This window comes from Rhamphochromis sp. 'chilingali' (genome assembly GCF_963969265.1).
Source record: "Rhamphochromis sp. 'chilingali' genome assembly, chromosome: 14".
Taxonomy (NCBI): domain Eukaryota; kingdom Metazoa; phylum Chordata; class Actinopteri; order Cichliformes; family Cichlidae; genus Rhamphochromis; species Rhamphochromis sp. 'chilingali'.
In genome coordinates, this window is record NC_137941.1 from 12,598,673 (window position 1) to 12,620,662 (window position 21,990).

A 21,990-nucleotide genomic window follows, 5' to 3' on the forward strand; every position below is an offset into this window, starting at 1 on the left:
AATAACTGGCAGGCAATAACTTACAAGAAAATTGCTCTGTCAAAAATCCATCATAGATAAGCAGGAAAGGAATTGTTTTAAAGGATTTCATTTAGCAGGGTAGGAAAACAGAAGAATAACACTGCGCAGAAACACTTCTCAGATACTGAGTCCTGTCCACCACTGCACAACAGCCTGCACAGATGAAAGGTTACACAAAATGAAGAGATGGTCTGTTTGCAACAGGCAAATATAGCTTAGGTTGAGCTCCTCGAAACGAAGCTCTATTTAAACCGGTAAGTTATACTTAGCTACTGTTTCTTAGCAGGCTAATGATAGCTCATGTTTATTTATCTCTTTTCTCTGGAATCTATTCATCTACAGAAGGCTGTTGTTTTACTGTGAAAGAGACTGTTTGGTGAAAGATTGAAAACAGGTGGCACAACCACAACTGCTATCACATTTCCTAAAACCTGTGATTTTTTCATCTCCTTATCTCCATTTATGTCTTTTAAATTGCAATAATATGCCTAGATGTGTTTTATTAATGTGAGAGCAGGCCTCTCTTTCTTTGTATCAGTGAAAAGCTGCCATGTGCCTGCTTGGACAGAGCACTAGCTAACGACTCCATGTGTGGGCCTCTTAGGCGCTGTGCAAAGCTGGAGAGAACCTTTTAGAGCACCTGGTGTCTGAAAGACTCAAAAGTCTCATCCAGAGCTTGGAAAAAGTGTAAATACACTCAAGATGCACTTAAAGAGGATTGAGGCGCAAAGTAGGGTAAAATCCATTCAATCAGATGGTGAAAAGCTTCTTTTTCTGTACTGTAACTACGTGAGGAAGTGGCTGCTTGGAAGCACCATCTGTGGGGTTTGGCTCATCGGTCCCCTGTGATACTGGTAGATGAAATTAGTTGCTGTTCTACCTGTCTCGTTAAAGCGACAGGACTGGAAAAAGCCCCTAGTGATTTCAGCACGAACATACAGATAGCAGACAACCCGCTGTAGCCTTAATGATCTCAGTGGGATCTGCATGGCTGAGAGAGCGGTGTGAATGGCAGCAGAGGATAGTGTGAAACCTTTGTAGCAATGATTCATTTATGAGTTAGTTCACAGACACTTGTTGGATTTCTACCTGTTACTGCTAATGGTCCTACTTTTGCAAATAAACTCTAAGTCATTCTTTTTCACAACTTTCAAAATGATGACACAGATGCATTAATGCCACCTCTGGAAATAAGATGGGCCAACTCTCATTTAAATGTAGCCTAGAAACAAAAAGTAAAGTATGGACTTTGCCTAATTCTCCCATCTTTAGCTGTTTTCAGGCATGTCATGAGAATCAAGTCTGCATTTTAGCCCAGGGAAGTTTAACTACACATTTAATCCCTGTGATAGTTTAATATAAGAAAAAAAAAAAGTGCAGTTCCAGCAGTCTGCCCCTAATTCTGTCCCCCGAGCCTCATGTTTAGGGTGAAGGGTGGTGTCTATAGGGTGCAGGAGCTAAGATAAGATGCATTGCTCCCACAAATTTGTTGTCAGTCCTTCAGGCAGTTACCTGCACTGTTCATTACAGAAGAGGATTAAAAGTGCTGGTAGGGGTGGCTGTGATCATTAGGAATTGCATTTTCAGGATTCTGATTTAAAAAATTCCAAATTCAGACTTTCTTCTGAGAAAATTTTCCAAAAGACCCCACTGGCCCAAATCCTCTTCCGCAATTCTTACATCTCCTGTATCTAATGCCTATAGAAGTTCAGGGCTGTCATGGATGCTTACTGACTGCTCACCTGTAACTGACAAAGAAAGCAACAGTAACATCCTTAAATGGGAACTCTGGTTCATTTCAGCCACATCACTGCAACCATTTCTCAGCTTTTGAGTTTAAACAAAAGTAAAAGGAAAAAGGTTACACAAGGTCTTTCTTTCTTTTTCCTGCTGTTGATGAAGTCATCACAGGCCAACCTAGATCCAGTGTTAATCTAGACTGTACAAATACTGGAAATACTACATGCAACTGTTGCAGTTTATGTCAAACAACAAGGCAAGTTTTTACAAATTTAGTCACACTGCCTTTAATGTATCCGTAACCTGTTCGCTCAGACAGCTGATGCCCGCAAATCACACCAGGTGGACCTCGACTGTGTTCAATTCATGTTTCGCACCGAGCACTGATTCCACTAATAGTTTATCAACTGTGATGACGTGACTTCAGGCTACGCATACAACCTCAAGGAGCACAGCTGTTATTAGGAAATATGGCCTACCATGTGTGACATCAGCCACCGCAGTGCTTCCCATTTCAAGGACATTGTAGGACAAGTGGGGTGTTTCTGGGGTTTTTGGGTTTTGTTTGGGTTTTTTTTAGGTGTTTTGCTCCCAAAAAAGAAACAAAGAAAAAATGGAAGGAAGGATAAGCCAGCCACCTGAGAGAGGAGGGGAGATTGTCATTCAGCAGGCGTCTGATGACTGTCAGGCAGTTCTCCTCCACTGCAGATGTGACGCAAACATGCACTCCTCTTTCTCTTCTCTCCGCTGTGTCATCCTCCTCCCCGTCCTCCCCTCTGCTCCCTCTCCCTCTCCTTTCCTCTCCTCATTTCCTCTCCTTGTCTCGCCTGCTGTTTTCTTACCCTGCATGCCTCTGCTTACTCTCTGGGCATTTCTCTTCCTCTTTCTCCTTTTATTTATTTATTTATTTATTTATTTATTTACCTCTCTGGCCTCCCACATTCCAGTTTTACCCCTTCTTTTTTTTTCCTCTTTCCATCCTCTCAGTGGAGATGAGTGGGTGGAGTGAAGAATTGTGCCCCGGAGATTGTTGTGCCATCCGCTTTTCAGACGGGCCAGACTTTGTGTGCATGAGTGTGTGTACTTGAAGAGCCCTCACACAACAAGAAAAATGGACATTCCCTTTTATTCAGGCTTAAATAAACGATCTGAGTTATTGCTTCATTGCTGTTGTCCTACAAATATATAAATCTTATTTAGACAATGACAGCTTATTTTCTGTTTCTCTGCCTCTCCCGCGATGCTTGATTTTGTGTCCAGACATTTTTCTTTTTGTTTTATTTTCGTTTTGGACCTAATTATTGCTCACGACCGGCCTTTTTCTCCTCACACTTCTTTCCATGTCAGCTCGGAATGAAAAATATCGCTCTTTCGCTCTCTACATTTCCTCGTATTTTCTCACTTACTCCTCATCTTCAACTCCTCCTCCTCCTTCTCTTTGGCCATTTTTAGACAGCAAATCCCATCCTCTGCTACACTACATCTCTGAGTGCCTGAGTATGTCTAAGTTCTACATGTTTTTTCAGAGATAGTAAAAGACACACACATTAAAAAACAAAACACAACAAAACATCATCCACCAAATCAAGATCACGGTAGCCTCCTCAATAAATATTTAACCTCAAGTCTTATTTACACATCTGGAAAAGGGAAAAAGGTAAGCGATGCCCATTTTCCAGCGGAATAATTGGTTTTACACAGTGGTTGGCTTATTGGTAGAGGGAAAAATAGATGGAATATGGGAAATTGTAGGGAGAACTGTACCCACTTAGCAGTTTTTCGTAACCGAATGAAAGATTTGTTTTGGTGTTTTTCAGGTCACTGGGCTTGTTTAGTGTGTGAGCCTGAAGGCGAGTTTGTTGTCTTTTTTTTTTTCTTTAGGTGAGCTGCTTTATTTGTTTTTGATTTTTTTGTTTTCTTTTAGAGAGATGCCTTCAAGACACATCAGAAGTCTCACCTTGGAGGATGAACTGTTGCTTCACAGCTTCTTGGATTTTTATACGAGTCTGTGTTTCTGTTGGAGTTTTATTATTGCACAGTTTGAAGGTCTGAAGTGCTTCATTCCTGTTTTGAGCTCAGAGTTTGATTTCAGGTGATACTGTGGAGCTCTAATTTTTGCTCTGTTCTCATGTCTGGTTTTGAATCTTTTGTCTGTCAGCTTCAGTTTCTATTTTGAGCTCCATGTTTTTTCCCAAGTTTAATCCCTCTTTGCTCATTACTCTGTCGCATGTTTATGCCTTTGTCCTCTGGTGTTCCCTTGTCTCTTTGTTCATGATTAGTGGAGATCTTTTTATCCTTTTTTAGTTATATGTCTTTAGGCTTGTTTCCTGTTTTACTTTGACAGATGGTTTCTCTAGGGTCTCGCTTCGGGTCTCGCTTCCTGTCTGTCTTCCCCTGATGGTTCAGATTGTGAGCACCTGTGTCTTATTCCTCCAGCTGTATCCCTAATCAGCCTTCTGTGTCTGTATATACAGCATCCTCCCCGCGTCTTTTGTTCTAGCATTTGTTGAGTTACCCTCAGTGTGTGCTGTCCTGAGGGGTACACTACAAAGTTCAACAAAACCTTTGCAGGTTTTTGAACAAATCCATGAGCGCTTCCTACTAGAGAAATGATCACATTATGATGATGATAAAATGGCAACAAACTAACATAAAAATATATGCAGGCAAGAGATTAATACAGCAGAAAATTGTTAATGTCAGGATTTAGCACATAGAGCAGTACGATAAACATTTCATGTCTCAGAGCTGCTGTTATTTCTAATGTGATGGCTACATATTAGAGCTCTGAAACTGGTTACATTTAAACTTGTTACAGTCGCATATAACGGAGCTGTGGAAACCAGTTTGTCGCAGCTCAAAGTGAAAAATAAAAGCTGCTGCACTAGCAGCTGCTGTAAAAGAGACTTAACTACAGATAAGGGCAGGTATGAAAATATTTGTACATTTTCTGCATCACCAACTGAATACATACACATTCAAGTGTTAATGTGATACACAGTTTGCACATATAAATTCATATAAATATATAAATACCTATAGCACAGAATCAACATCACAGTTAAAATAGGCTGTAAATAAAAGAATGAAAATGTGGCTCTTCCCATAGATTTTAAATCAAAACTCTAAACATAACCTGTTATTGACCAGGTTGTGTGTTTTGCATAAGTTACCATGGCGATTTAGCCAATATTTTCAAAGCACAGATTTCACAAAAATCTCTAACTTTAAGCCATTAATCTCACTTTGTAGTTCCACCCTCTGTTCGCTTTTCTTTTTTACAACAACTTGAGTGTTAAAAAAGAAGTGACATGAATGTTCCTGAAGAAAATACACTGTGAACTCTAACTGCTGAAAACTTTTATGATGGGTCAGTTAGATATAAATAAAAGCTTCAGCTCTATAAGACAATAATCTTGAAAAGCAGCAAGATTTAAATTAGTATTGAGCAGGAACTAAACAAAAAGAAAAGAGGACATTTACATTTGAGAAAGTGCTGGAAACATAGATTAGGCAGGTATAGTTGCTATAGCTCACAAAGCGCACATAGACTGTTATGTATGTATGACACAGCTGACACTGAAGCCAAGACTGTAGAGAAGACATCACTATTTACACATATAAGGGTAATCAGGAATAGGACACAGCAGTGTAACAAGATGCAGGTGAAAATAATCAAGGACAATGAAACAGGAAGAGGACGCGAAACTAAGAAAGTACCAAAATAAAACAGGAAGCGAGAACTGTAGCTAAATGAGCAGTTTACACAAGAGGAAATGACAGTAGATATGGAGAGAATAAAATACCATATATTAAAATCACCACCAATCATTGCCATACATGACAGCGGCACAGCTCCATGACTGTCATACATAGCTTGCCGAAGTGTTATAAAATGTCATTCAAAATAAGGGATTACTTTTTCTTGAACGCACATTTAAACTCATATAAGTTTAAAGATTCTTTTGTTTTCAGCAGGCATGAATTCATATTTTCTCTTTTAAAAATATACAATAGACATTTATTTGCTGGGAGTATATTGTCATAAGAATCAGATACAAGAACTGAAGCTACAACACGCAGATGCAGAATTCAGAATGGCACCTTAATACATATATTTATGTCATTACTTTCTAGTTAAAGTGCAACTAATGTAACATTTTATCTAGGCCCAAATATGTCATACAATCTGAGATGAAGATCAAATGTACGCATGGTAGGAAATCATTTTACACTGAAATATCACTGATGTAAAAACTAGGTTTTCTTTGAAGTATTGTAATGATCTCTACTGGCCTCATACCAGGGGGCAGTCACACACCAGAGTCCAAACTAAATCAGTCTGACTGCACAATTAGTGAGTCCAGGATGGTTTGTAATTAAAAATAGATTAAACGAGATACGTGGAAACAAAGCAGCTTCACACTATGAAAAACGGAGCAAAGGGAGCCCTGCTGTACAGTAAGGTGATAAATGCAGTTTTAATGTAACTCTGAAAAAGAAACCACAAACTGGTGCACAGAAAAGATGGTTATTAGAGGATGCATCACTGCATGAAGTGGTGTTTCTTTAGTTTACATTGTAAATACTATCATGTGCTCCTAAATAGTCAGGGTACTGTTAGGGCTGACATACCAATTATCACCTATCACAGACCGTATTGGTCAGGTGTAGTGGGCATGTGTAAGTCTTTGTCTTCTCATTCATCCCTCCATCAGGAGTCTTGACAAGGTCCATGTATCACTTAGCCCCAGGTTGTCAGGCCCTTCCCATAAGCCACTGCTGCCTGGAAGATTAATGACTGTCGTAATCTTACACTTAGATACTGCTAATAGGTGAGACTGCAGATAGTGTTTTGCCCCACACTGTCGGGTAATGAATTCTTCATTGTTTTGGAACATTTTAGAGGCAAATTAGACATCTGTAACTAACAGGTTCCCTTTATCTGCAGATTTCATTTGTTTTCGCTGTCTAATTGAAAAAGGGAAAAATGTTAAAGTTATGAATAAATGATAAATACTTCATCTTGACTCCTGACTCAATAAACATTTTGGTTTTAGATTCATTCAATACTTTGTGTGTTAGCCAAAGAAATGTCATTCTCTTTTCCCTTCAAGTCAGAAAGAAAATTTATGAGTCCATCGACAGACGGACATCTGTTGGACACATCTGTTCAGCACGCTGACCTCAGAGATGGAAGAAAAAGTCCTTCAAAAGATTTTGAGCAAAACTTGTGAACAGGTTTGGGATGCACTTGTGATTAGAGGCTCGGTGGGTTGCATCTTTAGAAAATAAATGCGGAAAAGAGTGAATATGTCGTCTTTCCCTCAAATGCATCTGTCAAGGCATGGCAACACATTCAAAGCTAATCTGTTTCAGAGGCAGTGGGTCATAACAAAAAACTCTGTATTGCATGAAGATAATATGGTGATTCTGTACCTTTCAGAAACAAATTCACATTTTATTTCCTGAAATAAAGTAGCCTACTCTTTACTCACAACAGTAAGCTTTTATTCTTTTTTATCACCAGTTCCAGCAGGTTTATATTTAGTGTCCTTGGGTTGTAGTGATTTTTTTTTAGCCATGCTACTGGAATGTTTCTGTGAAGGGCAATGTAGGTTTAGAACTGAATATATTGACAGCTATGGGGTGGACTGCCAGAATATTTTGTGTATATAAGAAAAATGAAGCTTATATTGCAGTGCTTTGAACTTGCATTTTTTCCCCCTCTAATGGCTAACAGACAGCAGCTCCTTGAGTGTGCAAAAAAAGTCTGATTGACTTGGCTAACCAATACTTTTTACCAATACTAACACCTCAAGTAAAAATGTGTTCTCTTTTCAATAAGGAGATCAGAGTGGGCGCGAATTATAACACAAGCATCGCACTTTTTGGCCTTACAGGAAAGGTTGTTGAAAAGGAGGCTCTGGCTGACAGTTGGACTTCAGATACAGGAGAAATATGCAGGCTCCATCTTGGCCATGGAACAGTGGGCAAGGTTTTCACAGTCTCCCAGATGACTGAGGAGGCATGGGAGTTCACCAGGCCAGCCTACACGTGTTTTGTGGACTCAGAGCAAAACCTATGACTGTGCTCCCAGAGATATTTGAGGAATCTGAGGCGTCTGCACAAACAAAGTGTGCCAACCTGTTCCGACCTGAATATGAGCAATAGTGTCTTCTCAGTTATTTGGAGGTAATCACATAAATGAATACTTATTAGACACTTACTAAGTTAAGCATTTGCATGCAATGAGCTCATTAGTTATTCCATAAGGACTTTTATGCTGGGAGCGCTGACACTCAGTGGTTCAATATGAAGCTATTAAGCGTGTTTATGATGCTGTGGATTATACTCATTGTTAGAAACCATAATCTCTCCAGTATGAGCGCCAATTACCTTGACATAAATGAGGATGTGTCACGGCGAGTGAGAGGAGCCGTGTGGAGGAAATGAAGGGGGATCCAAACGCAGGCAGTAGTGGAGAGGTGAAGGTGGTTTATTGAACACAAAATGAGGACAAACAGCAAATGGAGCTCGAACTAAACTATACAGGGAAACAGCTAAACTATAGCGCAGAAACCAGAACATGAACATGAAGCAGGGCGAGCAGAAGCAGACGATGGTTAACAGCAGGGTGAACACACGAGCGAGACACGGTGGTTACACAGACGGACCAGCAACTACAATGACGGAGGACACGACTTAAATACACACAGAGAAACACGGGAATTACACACAGGTGGTGGACACAGCTGGGAATAATCCGTAAGACGAGACAGAGGTAAAACTGAACACTCACATAAGACGCAGACCTTCACAATAAAACATCACACGCAGGCTCGACATAGAGAGACAGACAGGAAATGACATATGAAACTAAGCCCACATCTTAAACCCAGACAAACAGAAACATGGAACTCTCATAATAGACATCATATTCATCACCATAACACGACAAGAGAACAAGAACACAATCCCTGATGCAAACTTAAATCAAAACACAATAAACTCAAAATACTGGGTCCAACGGACCCAGAACCGTGACAGGATGGCCATTTTGCCATTTTAGGTTACTCTTTCTTTCCGTTTTCTGCTCGAGTGAACTCAGACAGCACTCAATTAAGCGCAGACATGCTATATGTGTGCTGGTAGTACAGAGAGCTGTGTCAGATAGTAATTCTAAGAAATAGACATCTACATGATGTAACTCTCCTCTCCTGCCGTTCAGATGCGCCGTCAAACGTGCTGGGGGTTTGATTTACCTTTGATTCTTCTTACTTTTCTTTAAGGCAAGAAAACACCTGCTCTTCAGTGCCTCCTCTAATTGAAAGTCTATTGTCACATGCGCACGCAGACAGATGTCACACTTTTACTGGGTTTACAATATATGAATATATTTAGGCAGGATCAGTGGTAAGAGGGATTCTTGACTTTTCCTCATGGTTTTGTGGGTGCGTTTGATTTCCTCAAAAAAGTTATTAATTAACTAATTAATTTGAAATAGTTTTTGCAGGGTTCATATTAAAAGGTATAAGTTTATCATAACCCACAAATAACCACAAATAACCAAGGAGCTGCTGAGGTTAGCTTGACTCACAGATTGCAGGTTGCAAAGTACTGATCGTACCAGAGCATTCAGCTATGAAGTGGTGTGATGGTGAAAGCCTAAATTGCAGTTCTTCACAGAAAAACTTCAGAAGAGGTTTATGTTGTCTGAAGGTCTCCAGTCTGCTGTGTGCACTGAAGTATATATTCTCTTTGAACCCCTCAGTTTTTTACCACGACGAATAACAGCACGTCACTGACTTTGTTTTATTATTGGCAAACTAAAGGTGAACTGAGGCTGTCTCTAGTTAACATTTCTGTAACATTGTTTGTACTTTCATTAATTTAATTAGAAAAATTTCAAAGGAGGCCAATTCTCCACAGAAGCATCTGAAAACAACCTGTGTGTATTAAAAAATAACAGATGCAGGTTCTCCTACAAACAAACAACAACAACAACAACAACAACAACAACAAACAGGCATAAATTGTTGTTTTCAAAGTTCTGAGCAAGAAGCAGGTTGCACACTAAAGTAGACTGTTGCTGCATCCATAGTGTGTGCATTCACACAATGCTGTAGAGGGGAAGACTTCAGCAGTGGTCAATTGTTGCTGTCCAATCTGGGAAAGGTTATGAAGCCATTTCTAAACAATTTGAAATCCATCATCCTCCTGTGTGAAAGATTATTCACAAGTGGAAGGCATTCAAGACAGCTGCCTATCTTGCCAGGAGTGGACATTTCAGCAAATTCACTCTAAACTCTGACCATGAAATGCTCAGAGAAACTACAAAAAAAGGAAAAGAAAAAAAGAGAATAAAAAGCCCAAGAGCTACATCTCAGACTGTACCGGCCTCAGATTGGATGTTAAATGTTAAACTTCATGGCAGTAAAATTAGAAAAAGACTGGAAGGAAGGAGGAGCTCCCAGTGTTGCAATAGTCCAAAGTCCAGACCTCGACCCCAATGAAATGCTGTGGTGACCCTGAAGAAAATGCTTGCAGACCTCTACGAGTTGAAACAACATTGTAAAGAAGAGTGGGCGAAAATGCCTCAACGGTGTTGTAAGAGACTGATAAAGTGCAGCTTAAAGTGGTTCTGTGTCTACTGAATCATAGGCTGTACTTAATTTCCAGACACTGCATCTGATTTTTGGCTTTGCTGTTAAATACTGTAAATAATGTGTAAAATCACATGTTGCTCTTCATCTGAATTTTTACCATAGTTTAGAATAGAGGGCACAAGGCATGAAGCAGAAAGCCACTCTGAAATCACAAAGAAAAAGCGACACTTTAGGTCGCTTTGGATAGTAATGTGCCAAATGAATGCTATATAAGAGTCATTGCATTACTACTGCTTACTAGTAGGTAACAGGAAGAAATAAACGTGAGAACTTGCATTGTTTTCACTGTGGTTGCAAAAAACCTATTTATACTGTGAGGCTCTAAAAATCATTCAATTTTAGGGTAAATGTGAGATTAAAGTTAAGATCAGGCAGGCACTGTAAGACTGAAGAAAAACAATTTAAGTGAATGTAACGTCCTCTATTGTAATGGAAAAATGACCGTGTGTGTGTGTGTGTACGTTTCACTGATGGATCTGAGAATGTCTCAAAAGTTCAGACAGTGCTCGAGGCTCGCTGTCTCATGTCGAGCAACATCAGACTGACGGTTTCTCACTCACACGCTGGGAAGAAGGATGGAGAGCAAATGGCACAATGATATGTTTATTGAGAGGCTTTGGATAATAGAAAAGGTGACGGCTGCTGCTGGAATGTCACAATAATTGACCAAAAAAAACCCCAAAAAAAAGAAGAAAAAAAAAGATCATAGACATCAACACCCTTATCTAGAGACATGCACGCACGCACGCACGCACAGTCATTCATACACAAACATTCTTCACCTCCACTCCAATCACTCCAGAGAGAGAGAAATCGTATCAATGCACAGGACAAGACGGTATCACAAGTTCTACGAGTTAATTTCTACATGAAAAAATTCACAGTTAACACATCGGTGAGGGAGATTTCTTTTTTAGGCACAGCAAAAGCAATAAGATCAACAACAACGAAATAATGATAAAAATAAAACATTCCACACATTTCAATAAAAACTCAGGGGGCCCAGGTGCACTGAATGTTTACAATGGATTTGAGGTGGGAAATGTCTTCGATTTGCAGCCTCCAGGGGCTCAATTGAAAGGTCGCTCTCACAACAAAGGAGAAAACAGTTTAGGGGTGTATGCAATAAAGGTTAAACGACACTAGAATGTGGCTTCTTTTAACTGGAATAGTACCAGAGTAAGGACTCAGTTCATCTGGTTTTACCCCCCGTTTACATCTTTATATCACTGAATATACAGTGGAGTGCCTGCTTTCTGATTTTTTGGTATGTTCATCACACTTAAATGTTTCAGATCATCAAACAAAATGAAATATTAGACCAAGATAGTAATAATAATAATGTATACTTTATTGATCTCCATGGGGAAATTCCTCTCTGCATTTAACCCGTTCACTCAGTGAAGCAGTGGGCAGGCATTGGGCGCTCGGGAAGCAGCGTGTAGGGACAGTACCTTGCTCAGGATAGCCGTTCAGTGGATTCGAATCCTCAATCTTCCGATCATGGGGCCACCAATCTACCTACTGAGCTATCCCTGCCCCCCCAAGATGATACAAGTAAACACAAAATGTAGTTTCTAAATGAAGGTGTTTATTATTAATATTATTAAGGGGGAAAAAATCCAAACCTACATGGTCCTGTGTGAAAAAGTGATTGCCCCACCTTGTTAAATCACGATTTAGCTGTAATTAACCACGTTTTACAAAGTTGAGTGTAGTTTCACTGCTAGACTAAGGCTTATTTACTGCCAGACCTGGTGAATCAAGAAACCCCTTAGATAGAACCTGTCTGACAAATGGTGAGAGCCATTATCCACACCTGGAGAAAACCTGGAACTGGGGTGGATTTCCCAGGAGTGGCCAGCCTACCACAGTTACCCCATCCAGGAGGTCACAAAAGAACCCGGAACAAGAACCAAAGAACTGCAGACCTCACTTGCCTCAGTTAAAGTCAGTGGTCATGACTCCACCATAAGAAAGAGACTGGGTCTGCATAGAGTTCCAAGACGAAAACCACTCCTGAGGAAAAGGAACATAAACTTGGGTTCTGCAGCAGGACAATGATCCAAAACACACCAGCTCCACCTCTGAATAGCTTAAGAAAGACAAAATGAAAACTTCATTGTGGCCCAGTCAAAGCCCTGACTGAATCCGATTGAGATGCTGCGGCCTGATCTTAAAAAAGCAGTTTGTGCTTGAACAACAAATGTTCTGCAAAGATTCATCAAAATTCCTCCACAGCGTAAAATACTCATTACCAGTTATCGCAAACGTTTGACTGTAGATTGCTGCTGCTAAGGGTTATTATGTTTAGGGGGCAATCACTTTTTCACACAGGGCCATGTAGGTTTGGAATTTTTTCCCTTTAATAATAAAACAATTTCATTAGGAAACTGCATTTTGTGTTTACTTGTGTTAACTTTGTCTAATATTTAAATTTGTTTGATTATCTAAAACATTTAAGTGTGACAAACATACAAAAACATTGGAAATCAGCAAGGGAAAAAACACTTTTTCACACCAGTGCAAATATACACATTTAAGATTTTGCAGAACTTGGGACTGGAACATTTAATATAAATGTGATCCCAGGTTGTTCAGAGGAATGGCTATTTTTAATCTACAAATGTCTTCACTGGTCTCCTCCAACGCTTTGAAACGATCATATACGAGTAAATAACACACAGATAATATCACAGACAGTTACTGGAGCTGTTGTTCTTTTTCTATATTTGCAAATCGAGTTCAGAAAGTTCACCGTGTTGTCGTGTCTGTGTAGAATGCTTCAGGAGGACGCTAAATACCGTATATAACCGGGTAAATCAGTGATAATTTAGCAGTCACTTCTGCACGTCGACACGATAAGCACACTGAGACAGATCCGTGCGCGTTTCCTCCTTTCGTCTTTGGAAAACCTTGTGCTCAGATAGAAGGGAGAGTCTGTGACATTCCCCCACTCGCCCTTTCCAGCTAAAATACATCTACTGTAGCAGCTGAGAAAAACACGGTAGCTCTTTGACAGGATGTATGTCATATTGTAGCCTTGAATTCTTTCAATAAGCGCCACTGAGTGGATAGGCTGGTGTTTTTATTTGTGTGAACGGAAGCATGTGCATTTTATATTTATATATCTATATGTAGAGAGATATATAGATGTATAGATATGCACTAGGTTTGGCTGTTTGTTATTTAAACAGTACCTTACAGTGGCCAAGGGCAACCACACAGTCAAACAAAGGAAGCACTGAGGCAATAAACTGTTTTCAAGCAGCCTGAAAAACAATACAACACTCAAAAGACTGAGCAATATTGCTGGTATTTAGAGTCAGCTCACACACAATTGCTAATCTAGAAAAAAAAACCTTTGATGTTTGCTTTAAAATTATATTTTAATTTCTAATCAGAATAAGCCTCTCTTATGGGATGTAAACTTTGATGAGTTGTCTTGGAGTTATGGTGCCTTCACATCATATCAGAGTCCGTGTCACACCCTGATAGTTATAATAACTACGACCGGGAGGCGTTCCTTTTATTTTTTCTGTCATTTTTTCCATCCCCTCAAAATTTTTCTCCCACAATTCAGCGTATTTGACTTGGCACCGGATAATAATAGATACTGAATACCTGGAAGCCAGATGAATACAGATGGCTTCCTCATCTCAGCCAAATGTATCAGTCAAAACTAATAAATTCCAAATGTAACGGCTTCAGTATTATACCGTCAGTATTTGTGATGCTCATAGGCCGACTGCCACGAGATTGTGAATCCTCGCAAAGTCCTGGGAATCTTAAAGAGGGTTTTTTAGCATAATGCCTCCCTTCAAAGTGCAGGTTCCTGCGCATTTTTGCAATCTTTGTCAACTCATATATTCAAATATTCATAAGATATTAGGCAGATATTTGGGTTGACACATCATTGGTAGATATATCACATGAACCAAAAAGCCCAACACACTTATGAATAACATAAACCAAAAATGACTTTATAAGATGACAAGGATGGGGCAAATACGCCTTTATTTTTTCCCCTTGTAAATTTAGACTGTCGTCTGATTTAGCGGTGGCGGCAGCGGGTCAGTCTGTCCTACAAATTCTCTGAAGGATGATTTTTTCGTCTCTGAATTGAGACAAATACTTAAACTGCTTGACAAAACAGTGAGAATCACATTAAATTTAACCATTTAAGCAATGAGTGCCTTAAAGCTGATGCCTTTTTCCTTTATGCATTTTCTTCCATTACACTTTGTTCCTATTCTTCATGTCTGACACTGTGCCACTGGCTGAATTAGCTACCACAGTGATACTATCGCTTCACATGCGGCAGATCATAATGAATGCTGGATGCGAACTGGCTTTATTCAAAGCAACAACGTACACATACACTACAGCGATGACTTGTGGTTAAGGATTTTAGCCAAAACTTAATTAATTTGAGATAACACTTTTCATCCCCACAGCTAAAACATGTTAATCACAGTGGAGATGGCATTAAGTGTGTCTTTGTATGTGTGTAAGAGTGTGTGAGCATGTTCCTGCATCACAGACAGACGTGTTTATTTGCTGTGCGCTTGTTTGGATAAGCCTATGCCTGGATGTACTGCTTCCAATGTTTCTGAGTGAGTGTCTGTGTGTGTGTGTCAGCTCAGCAGATGGAGTTTGATTCTCACTACTGGGAAATCTCAATCCCACAATGCACTGGGAGCGGCGCCAAATGAGGAAGAGGCAGTAGCAGCAGCAATGAGGAACCAATCACAGTTTGAATGCTGAAAAAATGTGCTTTCCCCTCTCTTGCATTCCTTCTCGTTGCAGTTCCTCCGGGGTTAGCCATTGTTGTGCTATCCATCAGCATGAATTGGGTCTATACATGAGTTAATTCTTAGCTTGTGTGCATAATACATGCACACGTATCACAAACACAGAAAAAAGCGATTAGCACACATCACAAAGGAAAACGGTGACAAAATGAATTTGAGGTCGGTTCCCAAACCTTTTTTTTTCTCATTTTTTTTGAGCAGACAACCAGAAACAGCTGGAAATTCCGCTTTAGAAATAACAGCATAAAAATTCACAGCAACTCAACCAAACGTTTCATCACTCTTGGGTCGAAGGGGAATCATTCCAAATTTAGGCTTACTGTTATCTGAAATATCTCCCTTTTTTAAAACTCTTCCCAAATCCCCCTAGCAGTCAAAAGGAACATCTTTTATTGGGTTACTGCGCGCCGGAGAGAGGAAAGAGGAGACGATGATGGATTCTTAGCTTTTCAGCTAAATTCACGTCTGTAAAAACATCTACTCATGCAACTACAACCAGCAGTTAACATGATTCAATAGTAACCAATAAAAACAAAGTGCTCCCAGTAAAAGAGGCCGGATGGCAATACGATCTGAGAAATCGCAGTGATGTGTCAACGCAAACTGATGACATCACATTCCCTTGCCACAGCAAGGCAGGATCAGATCAGATCATTGTCGTAGTGTGTAAATGTGTGTGTACTGTATGTGCGCGTATGCTAGGGTTTGACCAATATGTTATTTTGTTGCCAAAATTAAGCTTTTGGATTATTTTACTGGAATTTTTTGTTGATGTGAAAAAGCTTCCAAGAGGAATTTAGTTATTGTGGGCCGGACTAATTGAAAAATCAAAGTAAGGTTTGTATCATAGCAGATGACTGATTCTCTGATACGCGATCAGGGAATCAAACTCATCATATCATTGGTGGGTGCCATTAACTGATATCTGACTAGATGGCGCCAACAGCAACTCTCTGCTATCCATGACAGCAAAATGACATATAGCTACAACCCTAGAGTGTGGTTGAGTGTGTGTGCAAATATGTTTGCTTGCTCACAGTGAAAAGCAAAAAAAGCATCTTCCATCCCCTGTAGCCCTTCTTTGGCAGGTCTGGAAAAAAGAAAATAAAAAATAAAACTAAAAAAAAAAACGCTAAAAGAAAGAGATCTTTGCTCTCTAAACAACCAATCACAGTCCAGCACTGGATTATGACACTTGTAACAAATTGCTAGCAACGCCCTGATGTGAAGTATGAAAAAGGGAGGAGAGAATGGCTGGCCGCCCTGAATATAGGGTCTTTTTTATCTGATGTTGTCAAATGGGTTTAGTCCTGTTGGTCATCCTTGTCTCATGCTAGTGGAGGTTCAGCAACTGGAGGCTGATTTCCCATAGGCTCACTTGCAGCTGGGGATCAAAGGTCAGCGGTGTTGTCATCTCCCTGCACCCATTGGCCCAGTAACCTCCTCCACAATCTCCCTCCAGAGCAGGTGACAGAGCAACAGAGAGCACAGTGGTAGCGCCCTCTTCAGGAGTCTAGGGACAAACACATAAACACAATTAAAAATTTAAAGAGCTCCTGCATATAAAATATATAAAGAAAAGAACTGGAATGGAAGACAAGATCAACAACAACCTATCTTCACGTAGACAAAAAAATGTGCCTAAGTGTGTGTGTGGACACGGATGAAAGAGTAGGGCTAATGTCACTGTGTGTTAGCATCACTGAAAGGAAGGCTCAGGGTAAGAGCATGTGTGTGTGTGTGTGTGTGTTTTCATGGTTGAGCGTATGCTTGAGAGCGCTGGTGTTGATGCATTTTAACAATGATCTCAGTGTCAGCAGTGAGACCAGCAGCAGGTTTCTGAGCAGAGAGAGGATCACAACCTGAAAGCTTTAACAGCACACTTGCATACTCGTGTATAACAGTACGTGAGTGCTGTCTGTGATGTGTGTATGCTGTACTACTGTGCAATAATTTCAAACATCAATTTTAATTGTTCTTCTAAGTGAATTATCATTGTACTTGAAGGGCTGAATTTTTAAGTACAAAAAAGGAGGGGGGGGGGGGGGTATTGGCAAGCAAAACGTGTTCTTCATAATTCATTTTGCTGTCTGTAGTTAAAAAGTCTCTCCATCCACGTAGGAGTTTTAGTACAGAAAGACAACAGCAACAACAAAACACCCAACTCTTTCTGTGATTGGGGAGGGGCAACGGTTTCCACGGCAGTTGGATGCTTGATGGTAGGGCCATTTTAAAGTATGCAGATGACACGGTCATTGTCAGTCTTTTACATACACGGAAAGGAAAACCAGCCATAAACATGCTATTGAGCCCTTTTTCAGGTGGTGTAAAAATTGTTATCTCCAGCTCAACATATTGAAAACCCAGAAAATAATTGCGGATTTCAGGAAAAATTCCAGCATATCTGATTCCACAAACATTAAGGGTCAAACCAAGGAATGTGTCCCTGCAAATATCTGGGGACTATTATTGATTCAAGCTTGAATTTTCACACAAACTGTGAAGCAGTGTCCAAAACACTTATATATATGTACATTTATATTAACCTGTAAATTTGCAATTTTTGTACGTATCTTTACATATACACTGTAATATTGCATATTCTGTATATATTATCACTGTGACAGTGTTGCAACTACTTGCACTTTAAATTCTGATTACACCACATCTACAAGCACTATTTTACTTACTTATTATTACTTTCTTTTAAGTTGGTTTTTAGTCTTTTTAGTTGTGTGAAGGGAACCTGCAAAGTAAGAATTTCATTACTCTGTGTAACCAATTGTGTTTTGCAGTGTACATGACAATAAACTTCTTGAACCTCGAATCTTGAAAAAGGGTCATCAAGGTCCTCCTTTCATATTGATAAGACCATTATGACAATATTTTTTTAAAATCTTTTATTGAGTCAGTTTTATCTTTTTCCTTGGTGTCATGGTGACCTGTCTTTGAAGGACAGGAACAAACTGAGTCAAACTGTAAACTGGTCAGGGCAGCTGATTGGTAAATTGCAGCTTAGCCTAGAGTTGATGTATACCAGGCAGTTGCAGAGGATGGCCAGCTCTTAAATGATGATTCCCATCCCCTGCGGGATTTTCATCTTTTCCAGAGGGAAAAAGCTGAAAAGCTATTGCAAATTGTGCACTTAATTTGAATGTATTCATTAATTTATTAAATTTTTTTGGCCTTTTTATAGTATTTATTAGTTTGGGGGTTTGAAGCTGTGGTTTTATTGAAGCCTGGAGAATGCTCTCTTTCCCTCTGTATATGTAGCCAGTGTCTGTGTTTGATGTCTGGTTGATGGGTTGCCTGCTCTTTTAACTGCAAAAGAAATCTACCTAAGGGCATCAATAAAGGAACCTGAACCTTCTCATACTAGCTCATCTATTGCTTTGTTGTTCACCACTTCACTGCTTTACTCTCATGGATGCTGCATTTTTGTTGCTATTATTACTTCCTCTGGATATTGATTGTGCCGCACTCTCAGAAATTGTACTAGGTTCATTGACTTTCAATATGGGAAATGGGAAATAGGAACAGCAATTTACTGAAAGATGGAAATACAGTATAAAATGCAAAAACAGACTTTGCACAATTCTAATGAACTCAAAAGTCAGTATTTGCAAACTCTATCTTCATTCTTAAATATACAACAGATAATTTTTTGTGAATATGCCAAGTATTCGTTAATAGTCTATCTACCAGAATTCTGAAAAGAAAATCAGAATTCTGAGATTAAAGTCAGAATCACTCTGTGCTCTTCATTTAACAACCTGCTTCTACGTATTTTCCCGATGTGGCACCATTACACCCAATCTTAGGGCAAAATCCAACTTTAATCCCCGAGTTTAAAATAAAAAGGTGTTGTAAAAGGCAAAATAAATGTGTGTGTGTTAGTTAATAATTACATGGACTATTTCACATGATAATAAGTTTGCATACTGTATGTGGGGCAAAACTATTCCAAAGGTTGTGCTCACAGGCAAATGTGACAACTGTGGCTTGGGGCTCAAACATGCACACACATCTTCTTCCATTAAATCTCAGGGACATTAACAGCAGCCTGGGGTCAGTGCTTTAAGTTATGCAAAGAAGGCTTTAAAATGTAACACAAAGTGAAGGGGCTGGAGTTTTAGTAGCACTTCCATTTTCAGCAGGGTGGATGGACTGTGTGTGTGTGTGTGTGTGTGTGTCTGTTTCATCTCATAATACAATCTGTAGAGTGCCCACAGTCAAGTTTGTAGGTTCACATCTAACAGTTTTAACTTTTAGAGATTTCCAGTTCCAAAACCTCACAACGCAGAATAAACTGCAACTCAAGAGTTGAGGAAACACTTAAATTATCCAGGGTTGCTATGTTGTTGTTACAAGCTATTCTTCTAACAATAAAATAATTTGAAGCTCAATTACTGCGATCATTCTGTGATACAGTGTGAACAGTATAAAATGCATTTACTTTAAGCACATGTCAACTATATTTGATCTGAACCGTACATTGTGCGCTACTTCTCTACAAGGTGAATATTACAGTTGGGACACAACAGAAAATGCAGAGCCGTGTTTTACCCTGAAGAGCAGGCGAGCGATGACACTTTGTGCCAGATGGAGGGGTGTCCAGAGGTGGCGGTAGAGTGCGGTATCCACCATGCCGGGATCCACGGCACACGAACTCACTTGGAAACCTCCACTCTGCATCTCTTGGTGGAGGTGGAAACTGAATAACACCTGGGCCAGCTTGCTCTGACAGTAAGCAGCATGTGAGGAGTAAGATTGGCTGAATACAGAGAGAGCAAGAAAGAATGTCAATTATTATCCTCCCTATGAAAAAGTAAGAAACTTTTAACACAGCTTTTCCAAAAATCTGATTAAATTATATTAATTCACTTTGCTAACAAACTAAATTCCTCAAAAAAAAAAAAAAGGAATTAATTAATAAAATATTAATAATTCTGTCCTCAACTATATAATGTGTGTAGTATGATAGAAGCTTAAAATTATTATTTAAATAACATAATATATTTATAATGTCCCCGAAACTTAACAAGGGTATTATAAATGTTATGCTAGGCTTTTGGACTAAAAGAAGTCTGTACTGAGTTAAATCAGCATTTGAGTTTAAGACCTTGGATATTAAACACCAATATATCTATGTAACGACATGATGACGATATTCAGGCTGTTAATACATCTTGACAGCAGTGTTGAGAGCTGGAGCGATACTGAGCCAACTGGAACCAACAGTTGTCCACTTGTGCCAAACTGAGATGTGTAATACTGATCTCAGCATAAAGAAGGCAGGTGAGCACAATACACAAGGATGTGAACCGCTCTTCTTAAAGAATATCGAAGGGTTGACTTTATCTTTTTTAATAAAGCGCTTAATGTGAATGTCACACATCATTAAATATGTTTGTGGCTCAATAGTAAATGGCTGATAACCACCAAACACTAAAGTGAAAAATTAATGACCACTGTGACAATAGCAATTACATGAAATGACTCAGTTTGCATCTGAAGCAAGCATTTTTAAAGTCTATATATCATTTTAACTATTTATTAGTTTATTATTTGTTATTAACTTCAGGTATTGTGTGCATCAGATGCATGTCTTTGGACATTTGTGTTTGTGTGTACCTACCGGCTATTCAGGTCATTTAGTCTGATCTGTCCGATGCAGTGAGCTGAGGATGAGACGTTGACCACACGAGAGACATGACCCGATTTCCCAGAATCCTTCAGTGTATCCAGGAGTAGCCAGGTCAAAAGGAAGTGTCCCAGGTAGTTCACACCGAAGTGCTGCTCAAATCCATCCTCCGTACGCCCCTCAGGAACCAGCATAACACCCGCTTGACACACACATCCACACACAAATATTTGATACACAAAAAAATGCATTTTAGTATTTCAAATGTGAATTTAATTCAAATGCTACAAGACTAATTTAACATTTTACATAAAAAAGTAATAGAGATAAAACACAAAAAACGCAAAGGTTAAAGTGAAACCCATACATCAGTCAGTAATTTCTGATAGGCAACAATAGGCAAGCAGCTTGGTGTGAAAAAAATCAACTGTGGGAGCAATCATCAGAAAATGGAAGACATACAAGACCACTGATAATCTCCCTCGATCTGGGGCTCCACTCAAGATCTCATCCCGTGGGGTCAAAATGATCATGAGAACGGTGAGCAAAGATCCCAGAACCACACGGGGGGGACCTGGTGAATGACCTGCAGAGAGCTGGGACCAAAGTAACAAAGGTCACCATCAGTAACACACTACAACGGCAGGGAATCAAATCCCGCAGTGCCAGACGTGTTCCGCTGCTGAAGCCAGTGCATGTCCAGGCCCGTCTGAAGTTTGCCAGAGAGCACATGGATGATACAGCAGAGGATTGGGAGAATGTCATGTGGTCAGATGAAACCAAAGTAGAACTTTTTGGTATAAACTCAACTCGTCGTGTTTGGAGGAGTTGCATCCCAAGAACACCATACCTACTGTGAAGCATGGGGGTGGAAACATCATACTATGGGGCTGTTTTTCTGCCAAGGGGACAGGACGACTGATCCGTGTTAAGGACAGAATGAATGGGGCCATGTATCGTGAGATTTTGAGCCAAAACCTCCTTCCATCAGTGAAAACTTTGAAGATGAAACGAGGCTGGGTCTTCCAACATGACAATGATCCAAAACACACCGCCCGGGCAACAAAGGAGTGGCTCCGTAAGAAGCATTTGAAAGTCCTGG

General features: G+C 39.7%; 1 protein-coding gene across 1 annotated transcript in view; it reads right to left on the minus strand.

Moving 5' to 3' along the window:
* Window positions 1-11,023: 11,023 nt before the first annotated feature.
* Window positions 11,024-21,990, minus strand: part of LOC308410217 (polyprenol dehydrogenase) — a 37,101-nt gene continuing 26,134 nt past the window's right edge. Inside the window, exons 5-7 of the mRNA XM_080903400.1 lie at window positions 20,883-21,090; window positions 19,811-20,018; window positions 11,024-16,757 (exon numbers count right to left, since the gene is read on the minus strand). Of these exons, the coding sequence (XP_080759526.1) occupies window positions 16,578-16,757; window positions 19,811-20,018; window positions 20,883-21,090 (596 nt within the window). The 3' untranslated portion in view covers window positions 11,024-16,577. The remainder of the gene's footprint in view (window positions 16,758-19,810; window positions 20,019-20,882; window positions 21,091-21,990) is intronic.